This window comes from Onychostoma macrolepis, chromosome 02 (genome assembly GCF_012432095.1).
Source record: "Onychostoma macrolepis isolate SWU-2019 chromosome 02, ASM1243209v1, whole genome shotgun sequence".
NCBI lineage: Eukaryota > Metazoa > Chordata > Actinopteri > Cypriniformes > Cyprinidae > Onychostoma > Onychostoma macrolepis.
The window spans coordinates 32083595-32102809 of NC_081156.1; the positions used below are offsets into that span (position 1 = coordinate 32083595).

Here is a 19215-nt window from a genome sequence, read left to right on the forward strand (position 1 = left end):
TCCTCTTTGTTTCAAAGAAGGAAAGTGCATATATTTATTCAATATTTATAAAAGATCCTTTGTACCTGCTGTGATCGGATTTATTAATCAAGAAGCTATGTGATTCAGTATGATGGTTTTTTATGTGTTTTGTAGTATGTGTCTGTATGTGTATCTGGTTTTCGCTGGTGTGGTCAAAGACAAATTTCAACCATTGTTGACAATAAAGATGTATTTTATTATGCTGTTGTTTATCGCTAAGGCATTGTTAGGTAAATTACCAATGTATATCTGCAGTCTTTTATCATTTTACACTTGTAATTACAGCACTAGATCTTCTGCTAAACTTATTTTAAATGTTCCAAGAGTATTTTCAGAGCTCCGCAAAACTGCCTTCTCTTTTTTTTTTTGCCCCCTCGTTATGGAACGAGTTGCAGAGGGTTATTATGCTGGAAACACTCCCCTCTTTAAAATAAAAAAAAACAAAAAAACTTTTATGGTCTACTCAAAAAGAAAACATGTATTTGCTATGAGTAAATTAATGTTGTGAATGTAGGGACAAATTGGCCATTTTGGCCAGGACTCCCTGGAAGAAGAGATTTTGCATCTCAATGGGACTATCCTAGTAAAATAAAGGATAAATAAAAAATCAAATAAATAAAATTTAATATAAGGTAAATGTACTTATTAAGCTCACGAACCCATTAAGCACACTTCCATTTTTGAGATCAGATTATAAAAAGAAAAAATAATTTATTATCCAACTTGATGTCTTAATCAATTGATGTGTTTGTTACTATATACCTCGTATAATTTCAAGTCAGTCAGATCATTGCACATTGAGATATGAGTCCCCATGTGTTCACACTGTCTGGCGGCCATTTTGAAAGCTGTCTAAAAACTTTCACCAACAGAGGAGCCCCTTAAATGTATATTTTTTGGATGTTTAAACCTTTATTTTGGGTAAGTTTGACTACTTATTGTAAAATTAAGAGATTAATGTTCAGACTTTTGCATATTATAACCTGGAACTTGGATGTGGAAAATAATTACATTAGATCCAAAAGATAGTTTTAGCAACATAGCGCAGATGCTACAGAACACAGTTAGCTGACTAGCTGTATAAAACTCTGTGCTACGCTAACATATTGCTTCACAGGCATTACTGACTTATACTTTTACATCCATAATATTATAAATTGACAGTTTATTGCTGGTCTGTCGTTTTACAGTGCTGTAATTTTTAAAGATTTCATTTTATTTTAAGGTGAGCTTAAAGGGTACATTACTATGAAAATCACACAGCTTCAGTGTGACATCAATAAGAAAAAGTATAATTTCATAGGTATTGTTAATAGTTGTTCATATTAAAATATGTATAAACTTAATACATGACCTAGACTATTTATTTAGCAAAATCCTGTCATTTTAATAAATATTACATGAAATTTATTAAAAATTGTTGCTGCTCAGTGTGCTCTCTTTAAGCTCTTCCACATTGAACATCTGTGTAAATACTTCATAAACAGACTTTAAATATAAACTGATGGTTGTCACTTTTAAGTTAAATTAATCGATTTTCTATGGATTCTGTCAAGTGGTAACTCAAATCTGCAGACTGGCTCTGACCTTTGCCAACTAGCATCAACTTTTCCAGACTGTAAATATGTGGAAAATCGGGGCAAAAATCATGTATTCCAGCCTTAAGAGACTATAGCAACATGATAAATTGACATCCATTTATAAAGAGGTTTTATAATGAGGCTAGTTTTTGTGTTCATCCCCATGAATTAAATGTGTTATTGGTTTGTTTTATTAGATTTTTGAATGTGTTACTTAGCTGAACGTGGACTAGATGTTGCAATGTGCTAAGATGACACTTCATTATGAATATATAACTGATCGACTTGAATGCCTTGTTGCTTGATAGTGTTCTGTTTTTTTTGTGATTGACTTTGTACCTTCAAAAAATGTATTTTTTTTTTTTTTTTTTTTACAATTATTCTTTAAAAATGTTCCTTAAAATAAACAATATTTTTAAATAAATCGTGATGTGAGCTTAATGGCAACAGGGGTGTGCTTAAAGGGTACAAAAATGCACCCATTAAGCACAGCCAGACTTTTTGAATTTAATCATGTATATCTTAATTGAAATGATTTTGTCATTCAAAATAAAATAAAATATTTTTGTGTGAGAGATTAATATTTTATTTTAACATAACTTTTTGTACTGAAACCAATATCTTGTGCACTAAAAATGTCTCAATGTAGATTTTGGTGAGCTGTACGTTTACCCTAGATTTAGGACACATTGTGAAAAAAGATTTTGTTAAATATGTTGCTCATCTTTTAATGAATGTGAATAATGAAACTGTTAATGTGTGTTTCTCAGAGCTCACAGCTGCTGTCAGAAAAGAAAAAAAAAATGAAGCAGAATTGTATTATTTGATGTATTCAGTCTATATCAGGGGTCACCAAGTTCAGTCCTGGAGGGCCGGTGTCCTGCAGAGTTTAGCTCTAACCCTAATTAAACACACCTGAAGCTGCTAATCAAGGTCTTAATAGGTATACTTGAAACTTCCAGGCAGGTGTGTTGAGGCAAGTTGGAGCTAAACTCTGCAGGACACCGGCCCTCCAGGATCAAGTTTGATGACCCCTGGTCTATATTACCTGCTTTTGGAAAACTAAAGAAAAAATAAGCAAAGACAACACCATGCAAAAATAGACAATAAACAAATATATGCAAATCAAACTAATCAAACCAATTATAGAAAACATGAATCTTGATTAATATTTTAAAAAGCTACAAACCTGTTTCTCTCAAACTGCTGTCAAATAGAAAATAAGAAAAAAACAGCAAATGATTCATTATGACCTTGTTAGAACCTCCAGTAAGAGTCTGTATTGCCTAGTTCTAGTTCAGTGAGAACAGAAACCCGTGGATCTTTTGAGGTATCAGGAACTAAAAAAATAAAAACTATTTTAGTCTTTTCCCCCTTTACTGTAATTGTCCAGCAAGAAATCCAGTATAGATCTGATAAGTGAATGAGTTTTACCAGTGACATTAAGTTGAACAGGATTTTCTCCCATCATCACTGATCTTGACTGATGGATGTGTCAGTCCTCCTCACTGTGTAACAGCTCTGATCTTTATATCTGCACCACTGTTTGACTTTATTCTGATATCCAGAACTGTAGAAACACTGAACACTGAGATCACCACCTTCACGTCCAGATACACTGCTGCTCACCACAGACACATCAGGAGCTGAACACACACACATGCAAAGTCATTTAGGATTGTGATTTATTGGGAATTGAGAGAATTTTTCATTTGAATGTGAAACTTCATTCATACCTAATTGAACTGTGAGATGAAGCTGCTCTTTCACATGCAGATGTATTCCTCCAGTCTCCACAGCACACCAATAAGCTCCAGTATCTTCATGCTGCAAGTTACTCATTGTAACAGTAAAGAAGCTCTGATCTGGATGATCAACTACTGACACTTTTCCTTTGGTTTCATTAGCATATGCGAGAATAGAGCAATAATAGTATGTTCCTTCTGCATCAAAGCACCAGTATTTCTTGTGTTCAGTGTATTTTCTGTCATAATAACATGGAATAATGAGCGATCCTCCAGTCTGAACCGTTAACACTCTGTCTGCTGATCCAGTTTTGCACTTAGTACCCGAAAAGAGAAAAGATCAACATTAATTGCCAATGTTAATGACATATTCAGATGACTGCACAGATGCTACAGTAATATGATTTCTTTTGCGGATTGTAACATTAAATGTTTTTATATAGTTATACTGTACATGTAATTGATGCATAACATGCCCTCAGACTTTTTTTAAAAAATACAGATTTTAGGTTTTAATCACATTTTTGAAAGTCTGCGACAGTATCTATGATAACATAAGATTATTAAGCTGCAAGAATAAGAATTAGCAAAATGCTTGTCATACAGCAGGACACGTCAGCCACCCATATGAGTGAAATTAATTATAAACAAACACAGAACACTTGTCTTTCATGAGCCAAAAGAAAAACATAATGAACAACTTAAAACTGACAGTCCTTTTGTTAAAAAGTTGTAATGTGTCTTCAGGCATCTTAATCATTTCAGTCTAAGTGTTCTTATAGAAACAGCTTGTTGCTCAAGGAGACATGTGACATAATGATCTTAAGTCATGGGTTTCTATGGTGTTTCTTACTTCCTGCATTCATTCTCTGTGGTTGTTTTTGTCAAAACAGCCTCCCTGCTTAATTGTAAAAGTTGCATACAAGTTACAAATGTGTCTCTTTCAGAGATCTAAAAGAGTGAGTCACTGCAGAAACTGGTTATTTTTGTTCTGTTTTTTTTTTTCTTTTCTTCCTGTTTTACACACGTAAGAAAATACAATCAGTCTTCTCTACGGATTTTAATATGACTTGAATCAACATATGAATGTATGAAGCATGTTTCTGTACAGAAGTCAGTGGCTTTTCATCAAAAGCACAACAAAACAGCCTCTAATATGATTTAAAAAAAAAGTGAAATAATGTTATATTCACAGTGCTTATATGTTTCTGTAAACTTTCACACATCTTTCACACATTTTCTGCACCGTGTTAGTTGAGAATAACTGTCACTTTGTAGTGCAAAAAAATCTGGAATCATCTGCATTATAAACAGCACTGATGAGAAGAAGAGATAATACCAACATAAATTTCTTTCTTTTCGAACTACACATCATCAGCATTACTAAAACGTATGGGGGCGGGTGAGGGGTTCCTTATAGTAATAGTTTAATTTCAAAGGGCACCTACACACTCAGAAATAAAGGCACAAAAGCTGTCGCTGGGGCGGTACCTTTTCAAAAGGTGCACTTTTGTACCTATTAGGTTCAAATATGTACACTTTAAGTACTAATATGTACCTTTAAGGTACCAAAATGGACCCTTTAGGTACAAACATGTACCTTTTGAAAAGGTACCGCCCCAGTGACAGTTTTTGTACCTTTATTTCTGAGAGTGTATTATGCAAAATTCACTTTTACATGTTGTTTGAACATAAATGTGTGTTGGCAGTGTGTGTACACAATCACCCTATAATGATAAAATTCACCTGCTTCTTTTTTTAAATCCCCATAAATCATAAGCAGTGTCTCAGAACAAGCCGTTCACAGAATGCGTAAAATGTGACATTACATTTTCAAGCCCCGCCCACAACCCTGAGTGAGTTATTGTAGGTATTGTTTATTACGCTGCTGTCACTTCATATACATATCTAATATAAACATGCAATTTCTTTCCCATCATTTTAACTGCACAGACATAATCGACTGTGTTTTTGTAACTTCTGCATGTAAACTGTACTTCATCTGTGTATTTTCCCTTTGGTCAAATTCACCCACTTCGGATGTTATCACTCTATTGAATAAGCGTTATCAGTGGATATCAGCTTATAGATATAGGCCAGAAGAGGTCTGTTATCATTGATCATTGATCCACATGGTTAATCCCCACACACATGTATGAAGGTATAAAATTGTTAATTCTTGATGAAAATTGTAATGGTCAAAAACAAAATTATAATTGTTAACAATTTTAATTGGTCCTGCATTTACTCACAATAGATGCAAACAATGATTACAGGAGAATAATAATTGTAAAATATTTCTTCATTAAAGGTAAGAAAATAATATATTTTCAACTGGAGCCTCAAAACTCCCGGTTTGTAAAATATTATGTTTTCATTTCTACTTTACAGTCGAAATTAAAACAAGTAGATATGCTAAGACTGGACGTTGGCAGTAAAGGGCTGAGAGCAGAGGTGCTACACGAGAGAGAGAGATGTGGAAGCTTTTGAAAGGGCTGATATTGTGGAGAGCTGATGGAGTAGTATGTGAGAAATCCTGCAACACAGAAAGAAAGAGAATTTATCACATGATGAACAAAAACATTGACAATAAAAAATAACAGACAACATACTGTAACTGCCAATTTGTAAAGGTTAATAAAGAATACAATGGACTTAATAAAAACTTTATGATATAAACACTCTGACTACTTACAATGGGCACAATCTGCATGAGAGTTGAGGCAAAGGCCAATGACAGCAGTAAGAGTAAAAGTCGTAGAATTTGTATGAGTACGTTTGTACAATATCATATGAATTTGCTGATTTAGTAAATTGTATGAATTATTACTCCTTCAACATGACACTTTGTTGAGGGTTCTTCCTGACGGGGCCGTGGGGTATGTAAACCAAAGTTAAAGAAACATCAAATGCTGTACAAATAGTCAAGGTGCTCAGACCAACACGGACATACCATTGGAAATGTTTTCCTTTGCAGCTTTCGGTCTTCTCCGTAAATGCACAATACGGCCAAATTCAAATCCCATGACAGGCCTTGCTTTGGTCTTCCCTCTCAGCTGAAACGAAGAGAAATATATACATTGTGACGGGAGGAGCCAACGACAGACACAGTGGGTGTGGCGTCAGGCCTCGGAGAGGCTTTTATTACACAAAAAGGATAAAATAAAGTGTTCAGGGGGAAGAAGTGTCCAAAGAAACAGGGGGGATCTGGTGTCCTCGTTGTGCTGCGGGGCTCGTGAAGGAGGGCAGTGTTCCGGGAGGAAGGAGGGGTTCAAGGAAGGGGCGGAGTCCGGTGGCCGCACACGCTCCCGCGGTCCGGGGCACGAGGGGCGGCGGCTTCTCCTGAGCGGCGGCTCTTCCTCTTCTGCCTCTTACGGGCATTGGCGGGACTTTAGACGCCCCGACATCTCTGGTCCGACGGCCGTAATACGGGTGCGGCTTTTCTCCCGGACTCTGGATCCTGCTGCTCACAGCTCCGGTGGCGCGACGTCCCTCAACGCACCCTTCCTGGACCCACGAGGACACCAGCGTGCATGCACGGGGGAAGAGACCGGTCTCCCGAGGAGAGGCGCGCTGGGCATTTAACAGCGGCGGTGATGAGGCTTCATTCAGTCCAGCTGTGCCTCATCACACGCCACCAGCCCGCGTTGATCCCACGCCCCTCCTCTCATCCACCCACTCCAGTCGGGAGCCTGGTGAAGGGCGGCGGATAAGGGACGGGGTGGTGATGATGATGAGGGGGAGGGCCACCGGTCCGTCACATTTCCCCCCCCAAGCGACATCCCTGTCATCGGTCGCCGCCCACGCAGGAGTGCTACCTTCCTCAACCAGGCTCCATACGGTCGGAGTGGGCGGAGCAGGGATTCCTCTCCGGGCGATCCTCCCTCTCGCACCGCGCCGGAACAGGGACAGAGAAACCGGTATTAGTCGACGGCCTCAACCAACCACAGGGTAAGATGATAAATGGGGAAACGTCACTTACCCCTTTAGTGGCTGGGAGGCCGTCTCCGTGTTTCTCCGTCCCACACGCTTCTCCACGAACTTCGGCGAGAGGGGATGACGTCTTCAGGTGTTGCCCAACTGCGCTGTCGAGGCTCCGCCTTGCCCGCATTCTCCACCACTGTAACGGGTGGAGGAATCACGCGACAAGGGAGATCAATGAATGCCCCGAAGGGTGCATTTATTGAGTGAGTGAGTCGTGCCGTAGTGTTCGTGAGTGAGGTCTTCGTGCTCCAGGATCTGCTACTCTCTGTGCTCCACGTGAGTGAGGTTCTGGTGTCCGTGCGTTGAGGGGATCTCGGGCTGGCCGGTCAGACGCTGCTCTCTGCGGGAAATGGAGAGGAAAGTTAGCGATACCCTAACTGGAGTCATGCCTCACCCGCTCTGAGCCTTCTGGCGGCTTATATAGGCGGCTGGTAACGAGCCTCAGGTGTGGCCGGCCAGCCCGTGGTGATGACGAGCAGGTGTTCCTCCTCTGTTTCCAGGGCGACGCTGATGAGGCCTCGGGACACGCGTCACAACATGTTGAGACAGTGTTAAAAATTATCTGTGAGCAAAATATTTGAGAGGAAGGACTATAAGGACAGATATTATCAACACATAATATAAAGATGTGTTCATTAAAGCAAATCAGTTATTACTAAATGTGTTAAAAAAAACCTGTGAAGGGCTGAACCTTTGAAGGATTTGTTCAGCCTCCTTGGCAGCTTCTTCAAGATCAGCATCGACAGCTTCGAGTTCAAGTTCCCTGTTAATTCCAGCAGCTTTCTGAAAGAATTGGTCAAAATTTGATGATATGTTTTAAAAATATGCCGATATACAGAAAGAGAGCGAGCAAAATATGTGTAAATGAATTACGAATTACAGTTTGGAAAAATAGGAAAGGAAAAGCTGAGAGAGAGAGAGAGAGAGAGAGAGAAAACCTTTACAAGAGATGGCTTCTTTAAAGAGCTGTTGGAGTATGTGATCTGACGTAACTGCAAGACAAAAAATATTGAATTACAATTACTTCACAAAAACATATTAAAGGCATGGAAAGCATTGTGGTTACTGTGCTTTACAAATAGTATACTGTAAAAACAGTTACTGTGGTAAAAACATGGTAAATATCGAGGTTATTGTGCTTTAAATACAAATACCACAGTAAAACTACGGTTACTGAGGTAAACTCATAGTAAATATGTAAGTTATTGTGCTTTAAATACAAATACCACAGTAAAACTACAGTTACTGAGGTAAACTTATCGTATCAAGGTATTGTGCTTTAACTACAAATACCACAGTAAAACTATGGTTACTGAGGTAAACTCATAGTACATATCGAGGTGTGCTTTAACTTCAAATACCACTGTAAAACTACGGTTACTGAGGTAAACTCATAGTAAATATTTAAGTTATTGTGCTTTATCTACAAATACCACAGTAAAACTACGGATAAGGTAGAAGCATGAAGCATCGAACACACATGACATGGTCGAGCGACAGTTACTATGGTAACAATACAGTAAATGTGTGGACTTGTTAATCCCTTTCCCACCATAGGCAAATTTTAAATTAATAACTTGATTCATAAACACGGAACATGGAGTATTTTATGAGACTGTACCTATATATGTGTCCTGAAGTCATCTAAATCCATCTTTTAATGCGCTATTTCGCTGGTCTTTGGTCCGTGTGCAGTTGTTGACATTGGGGAAACGATCGCCTCTGCTGGTACTCCAGTGGTAAATTGTGTACATGTGTGTGGGGATTAACCATGTGGATCAATGATAACAGCCTTCTGAGCCTACCAGTAGGCGCAGCAGACCTCTTCTGGCCTATATCTATAAGCTGATATCCACTGATAACGCTTATTCAATAAGAGTGATAACATCCGAAGCGGGTGTCAAATTTGACTTTTACGTCCAAATATTCAAAAGTGTGTTATTTTATTTTTTACTCCACTACATTTAGTAAAAAGAGTATATGTATATGAGGTCGAGGTAATCAAAAAATCTACTGATAGGCTATAAAAGATGAGGGCTAAATAATAATAAAAACACCTTTTTCTAAAATTGTGTAGCTTTATTTGGTATATTGCTCATTTGTAAGTTGTTAGGATTAAAAATATATATATATTTAAATACATTTACCCAAGCATTTAGAAAATGTAGACATCTAATGCATTCACACATATACACGCTGAAGAGCAGAACATAAATCTTTTTATCAACAGATTTCTAATCATCTGATCTTTCAGTTTGATGTGGTGAAAAGTTCTGTGACAGACAGAAACGCCATCTGAAAAATAAAATACAATAGCACACAATCAATAGGCAAATATTAGAACTGAACATGTTTCTGTGTCACATTATCTATATTTTGAACACCTTCCATTCCAGAAAATATTTTTATTCATATATTTTATTACAACATTTTTTGAGAAGTTACAACAGTGTGCAGACAATTAATTTGCTTTCTTTGCTTGTAATTGCCCTATTTTTGTCCTGCACCTGAGCCTTTTTTAGGTTTGTGGGATGTGCATGCCTTTTTTTAAATTTGCATTCATATACTTTGTCATTTTACACAAAGATTAGCATAATATATTATGGAACATTACAGACAACTGAAGTTTAGATGTTGCTAAAGATTAAATCACAATAATAGGAATTTGTTAATACTAACTTGTCCTTCTCAGCGCCAATGTCTGTGTTCACACTTTCTGTCAAAATAAAAATATATTTTTTCTAACAGCAGAACTTTTATAGTATTGATTATGGATTGATTATTTGGTATTTGTAATCAGTGTTAAATAAGTTTTACCTTCTTCTATTACAGTGAGTTGAACAGGATTCAGTGCCTCTCCAGCAGAGCAGAAGTACCAGCCAGAATCAGTCGGTCTCAGTCCAGTCATCAGCACAGTGAAGGAACTTCCCCCATCATCATCACTGATCTGGACTGATGGATTCTGGGATGTGTTAGTCCTCCCCACTGTGTAACAGCTCTGATCTTTATATCTGCACCACTGTTTGACTTCATTCTGATATTCAGAACTGTAGAGACACTGAACACTGATATTATCACCTTCACGTCCAGATACACTGCTGTTCACCACAGACACATCAGGAGCTGCACACACACACACACACACACACAAGTCATTTATTTGTGATTACAAAATACATATTTGTAAGGTCAGAGAATTTGACATTAGAATTTGATTAAAACAATGACTTACCAGATTGAATCTTGAGATACGGCTCATATGTTATATTTATCGGTGATTGTTCTCCAGTCTCCACAACACAATAATAATCTCCAGTCTGTTTGTTGTGCAGGTTTCTCATAGTCACAGTAAAGAGACTCTGATCAGGATGATCAATTACTGACAGATTCTCCTCTGTTGTGTTTGTGTATGTATTAGATTTATCAATCTCTGAGAACCAGTATTTCTTCTGCTGTGTGTATTTCTTGTCATAATGACATGGGATGGTGACAGATCCTCCAGTCTGAACAGTTAATACATGGTTTAACCAACCGCTGTAGCATTCAACACCTAAACAACATACAAACCTTTTTCATGTCCAACATTAACAAATCATTTCTTAATTTGTCCCATCTTCACTTAAAACACATTAAACAAAACATGAACAGCATAAAATGTGTTATTTCAAAAGGATCAACAGGATCTAATACAAACAAACACAGCACAATATTAAGTACTCTCACCTGAAATGAGCCAAAACCCGACTGAAATGTAGAATATGTTTGCTTTTGCGTATGAGGCCATTGCGTTTGCACTTGCTTATGTTTCCTGTATGAGTTTTTCACTCCAGTACAGCGGTACAACTGGTCAACTTCTGTTTCTATTCTTATATTATCTTAGAGGGAAGAGGAAATGCTCTTAGATGTCATGCACCTTCAACGATAGGCAGTTTTAAACTGACGCAGAAATGCATTATGGGTGACCACATGATAGTTTAACATCCAAACATATAACAGGATTTAATGACCATAAAAGGACAATAAGAAATCTCCCCAAGTACTGACGTTTCATCAGTACTGCTCCCAGTCCTAACATGGAGACTGATGGAAATGATGGGATTTTTTAGGAGAAATGACTGAAAAGAGATAAAATTTGAGATAAAAAAAATATAGCATCTCAGATATACAGGAATCAGATATATAACAAATGAATGAATGAGGCATTTATATAGCGCTTTCATTGTGTATTACTGTACACCCAAAGCACTTTACAATCAGTCACAGTAAAACAGCGCCAGTGCGCTCACCACACCAGCTACAGGTGGAGAGGAGAGAGAGTGATAGAGCCAATTCAGTGGATGGGGATTATTAGGAGGCCATGTGGCGGGAATTTGGCCAGGACACTGGGGATACACCCCTACTCTTTACGAGAAGTGCCGTGGGATTTTTAATGACCACAGAGAGTCAGGACCTCGGTTTAATGTCTCATCCAAAGGACAGACAAAATAGCTCTTTTTCAGTTTTCAGCCTGATTCTGCTAAAAGTCTCAGAAAATTCACATACTAAATTCATACTGTGTTCATGAAGTCCTGCACCAAACCAAAGTAAAACCACCTTATTTTTAACACAAGAGCAGTGCTGCTTTTTGTAACTTGAATGTGTGAGACTTCCAGTTTCAGTCACTTCCAGTTATCTTACCTGTACAAAAACAGTCTGCTATGCTGCTTTATACTGCAAACTGGCATTTTGTTATCTTATTTTAATTTAATAGAATTGTTATAAACACATTGGTTAGTAACACAAATAGTCTTACAGTTTGCTGCACTTTATGATTCCTCTAGATTTTTACTTGCAGTATATCCAGTAATACCTATACAGTATTTTACCTACAGGTGGATAGTGTTCAGTCTCAGACAACTGCAGTTTAGCTGGAGTCAGACATCTAGACACTCAGAAGTCTTTCAGGTAAATGTGAGACCAGCCTGAGATCTCTAATGACTCCAATGACCTTTATACAGTACTCCAATGACTGTTAGTTGACATGTAGTTGCAGAGTTACTTAGCAACAGCTGTCTAAAGGGTACCATCAAAAGAATCAAACAGATATTAAAATAAAAATAGTTCAAAGCAATCTGATCTGATATCTGATCTTATGGCTGTTTGAGAGAAAACAAATTATTACTATTATTATTACTATACTTATAAGTGGTCACTGATGGCTTTAATTAAAGTAGCATAAGAAAGGTGGCAATATATGAGACTTATAATACATTATAACTATGAGAAATATAATCCATTGTAATTTAAGTGGATGCAACGTGTTCACTCTGTGTTATAAATCATCATACTCTTAAAAGCTATAACCATGAATAAGTAAATATTATAATACATTAAATATGTTCTTATGAATATTTATAAGATGATATAACATATTATAATGTTTTTTATAATGCATTCATTACAATGCCTTAAAATACCCTTCTAATGTATTATAAATATGGGCTTCATAGAAAGTGTTACCGAATTTGTTTATAATTCATTAATTCTGCAGAATCAAAACTATTATTGAACTGCACTGAGTCAACATTGAACTGACTTCATTATATAATGACAGTATTGTTCTGCTACTGTTGCTTTACAGCAGAACTCTAATTTTTTAAGTTTCCATAATTGATTGTGTTACTTTCCTGATTAATACTGTGAAGTTGCTTTTGAAACAATCTCTACTGTATAAAGGTGAATTGACTCGATTAGCCATTGCATTCAAGAGATCAACAGAATGCTGCAAAGAACCTTTTTGGTTTTTCAATCTATTTAAGTGTAGCCAATGATGCTAATCTCTCTTTGGGGCGTGCCTTATTTTACGTGGCCCATAAAGATAACCGTAGATGTGGTAGGAATGTGTGTCTCATCGTCACGGGTGACGTCATCTATTTCCGGTGTGTCGCGGGAGTGTTTGTTTGTGTGGACTGAGGAAGCCTGCGGTGCAGCGCATGTGGTACCCGATTGCTTTTGCGTCCTGGAATTTGAATGTCCTGTGCCTTGCAAGCCATTTAAACCGTTACAGACCGGGGGAGAAACATTGCAGTGGGTTTCTTGACGGAGCTTTTGTGGCTGTCTTCGCATATGCCGACTGTTATACCACTGATTGTTGTTCAGTAGTGCCGCATACCGTCACGTTACGGACCCTCGTCTCGCGGTACTTTACTGGCTCGACTGCAGGAATGGATGCGTAATCTGCCGCGAACTGCAATCACGTACTGCTATGGTATGGTGTTTATTTAAAGCTGGACACTTGTATCGGCTGTCTGGTGGTCGAGCGTGCCGCGGATCCGCTACGATGGCCTCCGTTGCTCTCGCTTAGGGGGATCAAGTGACTCAACCATCCAGCAGTCATTATTTTGATCTGGTTCCTTTTTTTGAGTGGTATAACGTTATATAATTTGAATTATCTTTTGCTTATTGTGTTTTGCTTTGTTTATGAGTCTATTGCTTTAAAACTTAGTATTTTTTTTTTTTGTAGATTTGTTTTTTTTTTAATTTATTATTTTGTTGTCAACCAAATTTCTGTGAATTGGTTGTTAACTGAATGGTTTGTTTTTGTTTGATTATATTTGTTCATTATTTTTTCTTGCATTCACCGTTTTAAGTACTGGTTTACTAGCGGATGGTGACCATATGTGTGTGTAATTGCTCTTAATGCATGGAGTACTCAGTTTTATAATGTGTGTGAGTGTGTATATTTGATTGGATGTTTAATGTGTAATTCTGCTTCCTCTCCAGTGGTTGGGGTGATCAGGATTCGTGTCTGTGTGGACGAGTCTCTCTCTCTCTCGGTGGTGGTCTCTTCCGATTGCAGTGTTCCACATTTGTGGTCTGAAGTGTGAGTGCACGAGTGTTTGCGGTGTCATTTTCAGGGAATGAGCGAGTAGTCCCCAGCCCTGGAGTGGAGGTTGAAGTGTGTGTGTGTGGCGGTCTTAACATAGAGGCATAGGTAGGCGGTTGCTTGGGGCCCCCTACCGGCGGTAGAAGTAGGGGGGCCCCCAACCAACCTAAAAAAAAAACAAAAAAAAAAACCTTATCATCATGAACGCTTCAAAAGCATGATGAATTGTATTAATATTCTTAAGAAATACGTTGAAACATTGAAGTAGTAGTTAAAATGTCCAGTACACAAACAGAGACGAAGCAAGACGCGAAAATGAAACGATGTTACCCAAGCGGCTCAAATAAGAGAAAAAAACGAAAAGACACCGATAAGTATTTGGCAACGCTGCCGAAGTTGACACACTTTTTTTTACGGCTACTGTTGTTGGGGTTGGGGATGCAGACAGCCCAAAGCGTTGAACATGCCGCTACAGCAGCATCAGCAACAGCTAGTTGTAGTTGAGGATAACATTAACCAAGAAATCAATGAAAAGGACATCACGTTGTTGCCGCCCGCCGTGACCGACAGTGTTATCGACTTTGACACAGATGAGGTGGAAGAGTTGTCCAGTGATGGCCATTTTGACACCGATGATGGGGCTTTGGTGAGTCAAATGCCTACTTCTGCTAGTAATAGCCCTAGCCATACCCTAATAAAAATGATTTTGTGGTGAAGTAAATACTACAGAAAAAAAAACATGTAATTTCTACATGTAAAACGGTCTCATTCTCCCTCACTCACTCACATACACTCACGTGGATATACATGGATTTGCTTGGAGCCAAATGCAACCTCACCTCTCCCCAGTTTGCCCCTCTTACCCCCTCTCACTCACTACTCACTCACTCACTCACTCACTCACTCAGACAGACAGACACACACACACACACACACACACTTTCTGTCATACCCTGCATCCTGTACATGGGTCTGCTTATGCAATGGCCCTCTCCCCATACATACCTTCGCCTTGGGCCCCCAATTTGCTAAATCCGCCACTGGTGGTAGTGTGTATTTGATTCATATATTTACATTTGCTAATGATGTCCAAATAAAAACTGTACTTTTGTATTCCATCTGTCTCTGGTCTTATCTCAGCCGCAACCGAACCTGTGTGCTTTAAAGTTAATCTTATCAGGCGATTCCCCGGTAAATTTGCCTCCGGGGTGGCGTAGTCGGGTATCCTAGAGGGCTAGAGTTTATGTCTGCCTTTTGGGGGTGAGGTAACTCTCTCTCTCTCTCTGGTGTAAACTTTCAAATTTATGCCCTTTGTAAACGAACACGCCGCTACATAAGCAATGAACATCCTATTTCAGTACTTATTCTGCTGCTCTTCACTGCTGTCTGTGATTGGTGTTAACTGAAACAGGTGTTGTAGATGAGAGAGTATTTGCATCTCTGCTAAGAAACAACAAAAGAACAATGAACAAAAATTAATCTGATTAGAAAACTAAAGAAAAGACGTGAATATGTTTGGTAACTTAGAAAAATACACTAAATACTAAGAAAGACAACAAATTAAAGTATATTGTACAGATAAATTAATATACACATCTAAATAATCTTGATTAATATTAATTTGGTACTAACCTGTTTCTCTCAAATCCATCCGTGGTCGCAGCTGCTGTCAAATAAAAATTAAGAAAAGACTAAAATGATTTATGATTCTGGACTGATGGATTCTGGGATGTGTCAGTCCTCCCCACTGTGTAACAGCTCTTATCTTTCAATGTTTGACTTTATTCTGATATCCAGAACTGTAGAAACACTGAACACTGATATCACCACCTTCGTGTCCAGATACACTGCTGCTCACCACAGACACATCAGGAACTGAACACACATGAAATACATGTGTGAAATCAGAGAATTTGACATTATTGTGATTATAACAGTTGCAAAATGTCATACCAGACTGAACCTTGAGATAAAGCTCATTATGTGACAGTCAGTTGTCCTTCAGTCTCCACAACACAATAATAATGTCCAGTCTGTTTGTTCTGCAGGTTTCTCATAGTCACAGTACAGAGACTCTGATCAGGATGATCGATTACTGACAGATTCTCCTCTGTTGTGTCTGTGTATGTTTTAGATTGATCAATCTCTGAGAACCAGTATTTCTTCTGCTGTGTGTATTTGTCGTCATAATGACATGGGATGGTGACATGTCATTATTCAATTATATTATTCACACTTTCAATTATGAGGCCATTGTGTTTGCTCTTGCTTATGTTTCCTGTATGAGTTTTTCACTACGGTACATCGGTACAACTGGTCAACTTCTGATTTCCATTCTTACATTATCTTGGAGGGAAGAAGAAATGCTCTTAGATGTCATGCAAATTCTGGCTAAGGGTGTACATATTCATAAAATAAAGTGAATATTTCTTTTACTGTTTGATGGGTGTTCAGTTATCAAATGTATTAAAGTTTCAATTTGTTAACATTAGTTAATGCTTCAGGTATTATGAACAATATTGCTATCTACGTCTAGGTTAATATTAATTTTGCATATACAGTACTAACGTTATATAAATTAAGAATAATGAATTACGAACAAGCATTAACAATGAACAATAGCATATTTACACTCAGAAAAAAGGTACAAAGCATCACTGGCACAGTACTGTAAGTTACAAAAGATAAAAGTTACATCATTGTACCTTATTTACACCTAAATGGTACATATTAATAGTAGACTAAACAATAAGCTTAGCAGACAAATACAAGATATAGGGTACAGCAGGGCTAAAGGCACACCTTAAAAGAAAAAAAAAGACAATAGAAAAAAGTTCTTAAAAGAATACATTTTTGTTCAATAAATACTGTCATTAAAATATGCTGGTATGTATGGTTTCATTCTAAACGTGATTATGGACACCCAGCATTATATATGAAATTTACCATCTGAATCATGTCAACAAAAGAAAAATTCAGCCTTCTATTAATTATCATGTTAATTACTGTAGGCTACCTTTAGCCCCAACAGCAGGGGTGCTTTTTACCCCAAATACCATACTTTTACATATTCTTTCGTTATTTAAAAACTGTTGCTTTAATTATCTTAAACAAAACTGAAAATCGTTAAGAAGACCTTTGTCTCAAAATATATGCATTCATTTTAGCAATTCTCATTTGCTACTTAAATCTAGAACATTTTATAAAACATAAAATATTAGATCAAGTAAGAACAGAATCAATTTTGCGCTGCTGCCCGAGATTGTGTCAAGGATCAGCCTAAGGTCAGCCATGAAGGCCTACGGGGTGCCCTCGGGGGGGAAAGGCTTCCCACATCCAATCATTGCTCCTTCTTTAGTCCCTTCTGTGATAAATGAACGACAACTCGAATCTTTTTCATATGATGTGGGAATGTGAAAAGGTTCATACATTTTGGATGTGTGTGCTTATCCAAAATTATTAAATATCCTATACAGGTGAACCCCTCTGTATTATTACTGAATGACGATTCTCTGTTGAATTTCTCTAAGCTGCAAAACATAATTTACCTGGCCGGCTTAACATCTGAAAAAAAAAAAAAAAAAACAGCAGCACAACACCAATCATTTAATGTAACTACATTAAAATCATTTAATTAAGAGACTGAAATATTTTAATATTTAAACGTATCTTTTTAAATGCTTTACATTGTGCAAAATTATCACAAATTATTACTGATGCTTTATTTTCTATTGGTATGTCTCCTCGTTTAGTGTTGGAGCAATGATGTGAACATGAGTTCCATCAATGGCTCCAACAACTCCAGGAAAGCCCACAATCCTCAAAGAAGTGGCTTAATTTTGCAATATGGTTTGGCGGTCAGTTGGAAAGTCAATAAACTGCCATATAGTAGTGACCAAAAGTGATGTCCGTCCTAGTAAATTTGACATCTTCACCTTTAATTTAAAAAAAAAAGTTCAAGATTTTGTAAGCATATTTCATAGTTGCTTAGAGTCAGTTGTTTTATTTGTGATAATAATGCAATGAAACATGCCAAATTGTGCGGTCATAATTTTCGGCTATGCTGTCATACAAAGAAATTATGAACACAAGAACAAAAACAAGAGGACCAATGAAATGTTAATAACTTATATTGTAGTTAGTGTGCCAATGTTGCCAATTTAATGATTTTATCTCTAGATTTAGTGACTTCCTCACCCCTTTAGAGACTTTTTTTCAAAAGCCTAGCAACAAAATCAATTTCTTGGACAAATCTTATCTTTTTTTTGTTTATTTGTTTGTTTGTTTTTTGTCCTTTGTATTTTAATGGTTTAAGTGAAATGTGATGTAATAAAAAATTTTTTTAAAGTCCACACATCACTTTTGGCCACTGTTGTGTTTTGTGGGGTTAGTGCCACAATATGTAAGACTAACTAAGCCAAAAAAAAATTTATTACTACTTTCATTTCTGCAGTTAGAGCACTGATTTGTAGAGTGGAAGAAGTTATAAAATTTCTTACTTTGTCAGTTACAAAAAAAAAATTGACTATCATAACGATCAAGTTTGTATCGTTTTATCAACTCCATATCATCATATACTGTAACTCCAATACATCATATCTTCATTGGAAAGTGTGTGTCTCCTCCTCTTTGCTGCCACATTGTTACTCTTAACTAGGTTAGGAGACCTCTCCAGCTCTCTTAAATAATTTAAGAGCTGAGACCTAGTCTTAACACTTAGGAACCTTTATGAATCACTCTTATTCTTAAGTCTAGGAATGAGAGTAAAATTACGTCATTCTTAGAATTTTGACACACTTAGGACTAAAATTTTACTCTGAGTGGCTTTATACATATGGCCCCAGGGGAATCTCTCTGTTATTTAGACGCTCAGAAGTCCTTCAGGTAAATGTGAGAAGAGCCTGTGATCTCTAATTCTGTGACAGACAGACAGAAACGCTCCTCTGTGTGCCACCTGAAAGAGAGAAAAGGTAGAAAGATATGACAGCAGCACAAAGATGCAAATGTGAGTGCTGAACAG

General features: G+C 37.4%; 1 protein-coding gene, 1 long non-coding RNA gene and 1 pseudogene across 2 annotated transcripts; all 3 read right to left on the bottom strand.

Annotated features, from left to right (window-relative positions):
* Window positions 1–3043: 3043 nt before the first annotated feature.
* LOC131528726 (polymeric immunoglobulin receptor-like) lies at window positions 3044–4208 on the bottom strand (annotated as a pseudogene).
* Window positions 4209–5478: 1270 nt separating this feature from the next.
* On the bottom strand, window positions 5479–9065 carry LOC131529009 (uncharacterized). The gene is made up of 3 exons (XR_009267973.1): window positions 8952–9065; window positions 6300–8322; window positions 5479–5882 (listed from the first exon to the last, which is right to left on the bottom strand). It is a non-coding gene; the product is annotated as an uncharacterized LOC131529009 (long non-coding RNA).
* A 31-nt stretch (window positions 9066–9096) lies between these two features.
* LOC131528967 (polymeric immunoglobulin receptor-like) lies at window positions 9097–11175 on the bottom strand. Its single transcript, XM_058758451.1, has 5 exons — window positions 11054–11175; window positions 10563–10880; window positions 10148–10453; window positions 10010–10046; window positions 9097–9625 (listed from the first exon to the last, which is right to left on the bottom strand). Exons 1-5 carry the CDS (start codon window positions 11112–11114, stop codon window positions 9565–9567), a joined length of 783 nt encoding a protein of 260 aa, XP_058614434.1. The 5' UTR covers window positions 11115–11175; the 3' UTR covers window positions 9097–9564.
* Window positions 11176–19215: the final 8040 nt, after the last annotated feature.

Excerpts from the sequence above, each read along its gene's own strand:
- LOC131528967 (XM_058758451.1), bottom strand. The coding sequence starts at position 11,114 with ATGGCCTCATACGCAAAAGCAAACATATTCTACATTTCAGTCGGGTTT. Across the intron at positions 10,881-11,053 it reads CGGGTTTTGGCTCATTTCAG|GTGTTGAATGCTACAGCGGT; the intron begins GTGAGAGTACTT and ends TATGTTGTTTAG. Across the intron at positions 10,454-10,562 it reads GTATCTCAAGATTCAATCTG|CTCCTGATGTGTCTGTGGTG; the intron begins GTAAGTCATTGT and ends GTGTGTGTGCAG.